Below are 9,011 nucleotides of genomic sequence, written 5' to 3' on the forward strand. Positions count from 1 at the left end.
TTATTTTTCCAGTCAAGTTTTTACAACTTTCTCAGTTACTAGATGGTGGACCAGTTTGAAAAAATATACAATAGATGAAAATTTCACGAACATTGTTTGTTCCTTGATGCATTGCCTGCTAGCTCTTCTGTTGCAAGAATATTCTTAAGTTCCTCATTTGTGCACATTATATTGAAAAAACTATTTGGACTTTTGAAACCACCTTTTCTAAGAGGCAACCACAGGGTCCAAACAATGTAAGATTTGTTGCAATGCAACAATTGATTGTGCTTCATTTAACAATTAATTATTTTTTTCATGTATTTTCTACTGTGTGTCAATAATTAATTTTTTGTCATTTTGTGAGTTTTTGCCAGTTTCTGCCGCAAATGTGGCAGAAACTGGTTTTTGCCATGCCGGTTTTAACCGCCTTGGCAGAAACTTGCCAACCCTGGTACATACCATTCGGTGTAAAAGATAGTTTAGGTTTACACATCTTTACCGATAGTAACTACTCTCGTAACAGAAGCTAGAGACTTAACTGCACACTTCCTTTACAAAGAAATGTCACTAAATTTTTTGCCTTCAATGTCGCTTTATGTTACTACTTCAACGTTAAAGGCCTCATCACAACTTGCCTTATTATCAGCGACCGATCAGTAGCGAAGAGCAGCACCACTACCAACTTGAGTCAATACCCCCGTAGAGAGGGAAGAAACTTCTGGTGTCTTTAGAAACGGATTGTGATCTTCAAACTGGGAGACAAAAAGAAGTAAATATTTAGAATTCTACAATTGTATTGCTCATTGCAGCAGCTAGGTGTTTGCAAATGAGAACCCCCACCGACTGAGAAGGTGCAGTTTACAAAAAAGTTTCCTTTACAAAAAAGGAAGTATTTTATTCGCGAAAAAATTTTCAGTCAAAAATCGACCTTAATTTCCATTTTACTCACCCCGAATGAATGATGAGTTTTTTTCGACTCGACCACACATGGATAAGTGCCTAAGAACGTATAGACACGCAAAATATCCATTTTGAAGATTCCCGAGTTAATTACAACGAGTTTTCTCGTGATGTCTGTATGTACGTATGTATGTCGCATAACTCAAGAACGGTATGAACTAGAAAGTTGAAATTTGGTACGTAGATTCCTAGTGGGGTCTAGTTGTGCACCTCCCCTTTTGGTTGCGTTCGGGTGTTTCTAAAGGGTTGTTTTGCCCCTTTTTGGGGGGGGGGAATCATTGTTATTTTCGATGTAAACTCAAGTGGTGTTATAATTTGGCGGACACTTGGCAATAGATCGCCAGTCTTTTGGTCGCCAACTTGGCGATTTTTTTTTGAGAAATCACATTGTTTATTGTTCTCATTTGACTGTTTTGATGTCCTATGATTTTATTTTCCCCCCGCCTCCCTCTGCAGCACCACCGTCGATCGGCCCCTCCCGATGCTGCTCCTTTAGCGAGCAGTCTCCAGGTTGCGTCCAAATCCAACATACACACGCATACATACGCATACCAGCACACACACATATACACACTTTCATGCCTGCACACAGACACAAACACACACGCATATATACACATACATGTACCCACACACTCATGCCTGGTTAATACACACACACACGGATGTGCGAAAAACATAATTTGAATTCAAAAGCCAAAATTCAAATTTTTTTTTTTTTAAATCTGATTTCAATTTGGCCACAGTTGGTGATATTTAGAGAGTAAACTATTGAATCACATTAAAATTGCCAGTAATGGGGAAATGACATTAAATTGGAGTAAAAGGAAGTCATGTGATACACACATCAGCTCGTTTTATAAAAGGAAGTAAAAAGGAGAAAATTAAAAATTTCGTATTGTGTGACTCTTCTTCCAAACGAGCGATATATATTTCGTTGAAAGTTTTATTATAAAATATTCTTTCTTTATGTACTGTTATAATACTGTTCTGTAGTTAAGTTATCTTAACTATTTCACTTTGTCTCACATCCCCGTACTAATTTTTTGTAGAGATGTCGGCGGCAGAACCCTTCCTTGTACCAAGACAGTACAGTACGCCGGTCAACGGCACATCTTTGCTTCCTTTGTTGTTGCTGTCCCTCGCAAGACAAAGACAGTCCCCAATTACGACGAAGAGTGTTAAGAAAGAATATGATTACGTCATAAGTAAGAATCTTTCTTTCATTTCGACCACGACATTAACTTTACGGTCGAAGTCAAGCACGCTGTAATCGGGGGGGGGAAAACCCACATTTTTAACTAAAATGAAATTTAAACTTCATGCAGCGTGTCACCGTTTTAACTTGCAAGACCTCTATGGCGAAAATGGTCAAAATAAAGTGCTGAGTTACGCTTACGGTATTGAAAGTTTGAAGCAAAAACGAAAATTAGTGAAAAAATACAAAATCTAACTTTTTATTTAACCTAGAGATTCCCTAACTTGTATTTAAGGAAATAATATCCATTGATAATAATTTCAACACAAAAACTTTGAGCCCCTATTTCCGACTAAAACCGCAGCCATCTTAACACAAGGCCTGCGCGCTCATTCAACATGGCCGCCCGTGAAGGCGGTTTGTTTACATCTCATAATAGCTCTACCATGAATAAAAATTTAGGTTTTTTTTTTAAATTCCATTGAGAGAAAGCAGTTGCTTTTTACATGAAGTACTCTGATACATCTCTCAATTAAAATTTTATGTCGTTTAAGTTTTAATATCGACACAAAACGTTCTTAAATAGTAAATTAAATTAAAATGTATGCATATGACACACTGAATGTTACATTCCGCAATAAATATAGATAAGAAAGGAAAATGAAAATTTATTTGTATGAATATGAAGAAAATTCTCTTGAAATTTAAATCCTAACGTAAAAGAAAGTATGAAATAAATTTTGCTTACTGTAAATTGTAAAATGAGTTAAGATAAACGGGAAGTGCATATTTGTTATTCATAATCTAATAATCATTTTTCCTGCGGATGATTAACAGTATAATTGATTTTTTTGATAAAAATGTAAGAAAATGAAACAATAATATGAATTGGAATAAAAAACCTATATTTAGACATATTTCTAACTGTTACAAATAAAAGAAACAACATACATTTTTTAGAAATAAATCACTATAATACCCAATAATAATTACAAAACATCTAAACAAATGAAACAAACCAAACAATTGACAATACTAATGCATATTTTCAGAGAAAAAAATATAAATAGATTTATCATGAATTTTTACTGGGAATCTATTTATTGTGAGTTAACTTCTTTTTTTTTTCTTTTAACTCCTTTTTCATTACTCTACTTCACTTTTTTTTTTTTTTTTTTTTTGAAAAGTTATTCAACAAAACAGTATTTTATAAATAGTTTGCATTACATTTCGTAAGAACATGTTGTGAGACCAAAGCTTGTTATGGTCATGTACCACATTTCTAATGCATGGCTCGCTAATATTTGTTAAAAGCTTTAATTAATTTTCATTTGATATGCATTCCTCCTAAAAAATTTCCACAACATTTGAAATATATTTATACAAATAGAAGGTGCTTTAAAAGTTAAAACAGTTGGCCCTTTTAAAGAGCCGCGGTCTAATGTATCTATTGAACTACACTCTTCAGATAATTCATGTAAAAAGTTCCTTGAAACAATAGTTACAAAAAAATAATCATTACTTAAAGTGAGGGCAAAAAGCTCCGTCACTAACAAGCTCGTCCACTGATGAATAAGGCATGCCGGGAGTCGGTACGCATACGCGTTTCAATGCAGGCGCGACATTTAATTGGGTACAGTAATTCGGACCTTACTTTGCGAATAACCCTCGTATCTTTATGCATTGAGATTACAGTGACAAAGTTATGATTCTTGCCGACTGTTCAAACAAACTTAGTTTTCTACTCGAGACAGTTTCAACCTTATGATGAGATAAGATGGATATGTCTTTTTTCAGGTGGTTTACGACGATAATGGGCAGACGACTGTTGCATATTATATATACAGGCAGAGGTCTTCATTAGCATATCATTTCAGACATAACTTTCCTGTTATGCTTTTCGACAGCCGGAAGCGTGTGACATCTGTTTAAACATTCCGTTGGTGTACCCAGCGCAAAGCTTTTATGACACAAACTATTACTTATGCTGTAACGTGTTATGCCATGGCCTCTGACATTTCATCTTGACGTCATTGAGCGCTGAAGTAATTTTTACGATGAAAAATGGCTTCAAAGAGTTTTTTTTTTAATTAGATTGTAACCAGGGCCGTAACCAGATTTTTGTTTCGGGGACAGTTTTACCCAACACATAATTCGTGCAATCTATTTGATCACTAATACAGGTGTCCCTCGTATAACACGGTTATTTCGTTCCGTGTAGTATCGAAACCGTGTTATACGAAACTTTTTTTAAAAATAACACTTTTACTTATTTTTAATACTAATTATGTATGTGCATGAGAAAAATCAGGTTAAGATGTATCGTGTTATATCGAAACCGTGCATACAAGACTTAGAAATAATGTAAATCAAGGGATGTGTACCGTGTTATATCGAAACCAAGTTTCATAAAAACGAAGTAAAAACTTGTTAGAGTTATCAAACATTAACAGAGTATTAAACAAAAATGAAATTCCATCTTTAATAAGTATGCCATTCGAGTTATGTCAAAACCATGAAGTATTAAACTCAAGTTTTGTGCCGTGTAATAGCCAAATCGTGTTATAATAATCGCAAATTTGGTACCGTGTAATATGTAAACCGTGTTGTAGACGTACCGTGTTTTACGAAGGTACACGTTGTATTTGATTTCATTCGTATATTGTATTGATTTTTGTTACAATGGACTACGTAGCACTAGAATAACGGAAGGGGGTTATTTTTACCCCAAGACATTTTTTTTGCTAACTGATCCTCTGTACTTTCATAAATAGCTTAATCTTTTCTGGACTTTTCCTAAATCATCGTGCTGTGTAATAATATAAAGTTTTCATGAAATTTGTTTTTTTCTCTTTAAAAAAAAAAAACCCAAACTAAAGGATTTTACCTAAAACAGTGTCCAGGTGTCATTTTGGACCCTCTTGAGGACAATAAATAAATTCAAATTCATTTAATGATGCTGAAACAGAGCAGAAAATAAAAAATGGCTCTCAGAACACATCATTGCAAGAACTTGAAGGATTTATGTTTTTGTACATAAGAAGGAACATTAGCCACTAGTTTCTGAAATGCAACTGAAGCAGCGCTGGTTATTTAAAGGGTATTTAAAACTCTCTTAAAATATATTTGTATATGTTCCGTAAATTACCGCCCATTAGCGAGGGCTAAAGCAGAAATACATGAAATACACCGCCAGCTCAGTCATTTCCAGCCGCGGACTTACACATTACTATATGTCCTTAAAATCTCTGAAACCTTTAAATAAACTGCATTTATTATAAATATTTTTGTTTCAAAATATGTTTTACAAATATTTAACGTGATATAGCTAACTATTCAGATTTCTTCTCAGGAGTCAAAATGACCCCCGCCTTATTTCTAAGTATAAGAAGACCATCGTAATTCTAGTGTTAAATGAGGGTGCTGCTTTAAGGGCATTAACATGTAAAGGTGATGGATTTATGAAGAAAAGAAATTTGACTTGTAAACTACATAACTTCATTCCTGTTAAATATATGTGATGAATTTGTAATAAATCCAAAAAAAAAAAACAGATGCATGTACTCATTTACGCATATTCAATGTAATACTTCTTAAGTTCATAAATTTTTCACACTTAAAATTAGGTTAAATGTAGAGTTTGACCCTTTAAAGAATTTGTGATTTTATTAGCGTAAGCTATTCAAAATTTGAAGCAAAACGCTGTATTATTTTGTAAGGAATGGTATTCTCAATAGCTACAGTAAAAATAAATTAAGCACTGAGTTGGTACAAGTTTTCGATTTAAAAAAAAAAATAGTTTCCTCTTACGAATAATTTCGGAGAAAAAAATGCGATAGATAAATGAATAAAAAATAGTACCAAAAAGGGTTTTTACCAGAACAAAGCATAATAAAAAGCATTTTTTGGTATAGTTTTGAAAATTTTCAGAGGTGGTTGAACCCTGAAAACCCACACCTTAAATACGGATATAATTGTAACATGCATTCACTTTTTTCGCCCAAAAAAATAATTTCTTATTTTAGCGTACAGCATAGGCCTTCATATTACCGTACAACCTCGTATATCCGGACAAACTGGGACCAGGGGGAATCCAGATGACCGAACATCCGGATAAGCATGGGTAATAATCAAAACAAATGCGTCCCTCGTGATTGTACCGCATAACACGGTACTTGTACACACGATACTTGTAAAACTCGGTTTCGATATTACACGGCACAAAACTTGAGTTTACTACTTCATGGTTTTGATATACCTCTAATGTTATGTTTAAAAAAGATGGAACTTCATTTTTGTTTAATACATTCTGTCAATGGTTGATAACTCTAATAAGTTTTTCCTTTGTTTTCATGAAACTTGGTTTCGATATAACACGGTACGAATCCCTTGATTTACATTATTTCTAAGTCTCGTACAACACGGTTTCGATAACACACGAAACACGGTTTTCCATATAACACGGAACACGGTTTCGATACAACACGATACATCTTAACCCGAATTTTCTCATGCACATACATAATTAGTATTAAAAATAAGTAAAAATGTTATTTTTAAAAAAAGTCTCGTATAACACGGTTTTGATACTACACGGAACGAATTGACCGTGTTATACGAGGGACACACACTGTATAGGCAGAGTTCCAGTTCGTTACGACAAAAAAAAACATATTTTGCAGCAAAATTACATGAAATTGCTCAACTTTGGAGCACGTTGAAAAATATCACAACACTTTTTCACTTTATCCCTTAAGAACGGATCCACTATCTTCTAGTTCAAACACGTGTGCCGTTTGAATGAAACAAGGTCAATCTAAAGCTTTATCATTATGGTTTGACACGGTGGCTGTTTGATTGCCGTATTTTTTTTTAATTTAATCAATATTCAGGAGTTGTTCATTTAATCAAAATAACAAGTGACTGTTCGGCGTACCCGTAGCTATGTTCTTGCTATCATGGTATAAAATCATCTAGGTGAACATTTAAAATGCATCACATGTTATTTTTAAACCTTTACACCAATTTAATGCTATTTCCCTATTATAGGCAATATTAATGTGATTCAATAGTTAACTCTCTAAATATCACCAACAGTGGCCAAATTAAAACCAGATTTAAAAAAAAAATCGCCAAATTTGTTGCTAAGTTGGCGACAAAACTTGGCGATCAAAAGACTGGCGCTATGTCGCCAAGTGTCCGCCAAATTATAAAACGCCTTTAGAAACACCCGAATGCAAATAAAAGGAGAGGTGCACAACTAGACCCCACTAGGAGTCTACGTACAAAACTTCAACTTTCTAAGACATCCCGTTCTTGATTTATGCGACATACATACGCACATACGTACATACATACGTACAAAAAGACGTCAACGAGAAAACTCGTTGTAATTAACTCGGGAATCATCCAAAATGGATATTTCTGGCGTCTGTACGTTCTTAGATATGTATGCACGTGTGGTCGGGTCGAATAAAAAAAACTCAACATTCATTTGGGGTTGAGCAAAATGGAAATTAAGGTAGATTTTTGAGTGGAATTTCATAGTCTATCGCTGCTTTTGACGTCTTTTTGTACGTATGCTTATGTACGTATGTATGTGCGTATGTATGTATCTCGCATAATTCAAAAACGGTATGTCCTCGAAAGTTAAAATTTGGTATGTACACTCCTAGTGGGGTCTAGTTGTGCACCTTCTCTTTTGGTTGCATTCGGATGCTCCTAAGGGGGGTCTTCTGCCCCTTTTTGGGGAGAAATCATTGTTAATTTCGATGTAAATTCAAGTTGTGTTATAACTTGTCGGACACTTGGCAATATATCGCCAGGCTTTTGGTCGCCAATTTTTTTTTTCTTTTTTTTTTTAAATTTGGTTTCGATTTGGCCACTGTTGGTGATATTTAGAGAGCAAACAATTGAATCCCATTAAAATTGCCAATAATAGGGAAATGACATTAAATTGGAGTAAAAGGAAGTCATGTGATGCACACATCAGCTCGTTGTAAAAGGAAGTAGAAAAAAAAACTGCCGTGTGCAGGTAAACGGCAGTATCTGCAGAAATGAGTTTTCGAGATATTTGAAGTAATGTGTAGTGGATTCAATACTAACAATAGGAAAATGTTAGAATTATACGTTTCTTTCGCGCTTTTTTACTTCCTTTTACAAAAAAGAAGTATTGTATTTGCGAAAAGAATCACACTCAAAAATCGACCTTAATTTCCATTTTACTCACCCCCGAATGTATATTGAGTTTTTTTTTCGACTCGAACAGACGTGGATTAAGTGCTTAAGAACGTATAGACACGCGAAATATCCGTAATGACAATTTCCGAGTTAATTACAACGAATTTTCTCGTGACGTCTGTATGTACTTATGTATGTATGTGCGTATATGCGTATGTATGTCACATAACTCAAGAACGGTAAGTCCTAGAAAGTTGAAATTTCGTACGTAGACTCCTAGTGGGGTCTAGTTGTGCACCTCCCTTTTTGGTTGCATTCTGATGCTTCAAAGGGGGTCTTTTGCCCTTTTTTGAGGGGAAATCATAGTTAATTTCGATGTAAACTCAAGTGGTGTTATAATTTGGCTGTTTTTGGTGTTAACACTTGGCGATATATCGCCAGTCTTTTGGTTGCCAAGTTTTGTCGCCAACTTGGCGACAAATTAGGCGATTTTTTTAAAAAATCTGTTTTAATTTGGCCACTGTTGGTGATATTTAGAGAATAAACTATTGAATCACCTTAAAATTGCCTGTAATGGGGAAATGACATTAACATGGAGTAAAAGGAAGTCATGTGATGCACACATCAGCTCGTTTGTAAAAGGAATTAAAAAAAGGTAAGCTACACATTTAATTCAGATAATCCGGAGATT

The 9,011-nt window shown here is 34.5% G+C and overlaps 1 protein-coding gene across 1 annotated transcript in view; it reads left to right on the top strand.

Moving 5' to 3' along the window:
* LOC129224087 (L-sorbose 1-dehydrogenase-like) overlaps positions 1–9,011 on the top strand; it is a 62,094-nt gene that overhangs the window by 6,981 nt on the left and 46,102 nt on the right. Inside the window, exon 2 of the mRNA XM_054858491.1 lies at positions 1,995–2,150. Within this exon, the coding sequence (XP_054714466.1) occupies positions 1,997–2,150 (154 nt within the window). The 5' untranslated portion in view covers positions 1,995–1,996. The remainder of the gene's footprint in view (positions 1–1,994; positions 2,151–9,011) is intronic.

This window comes from Uloborus diversus, chromosome 6 (assembly GCF_026930045.1).
Source record: "Uloborus diversus isolate 005 chromosome 6, Udiv.v.3.1, whole genome shotgun sequence".
Lineage (NCBI taxonomy): Eukaryota > Metazoa > Arthropoda > Arachnida > Araneae > Uloboridae > Uloborus > Uloborus diversus.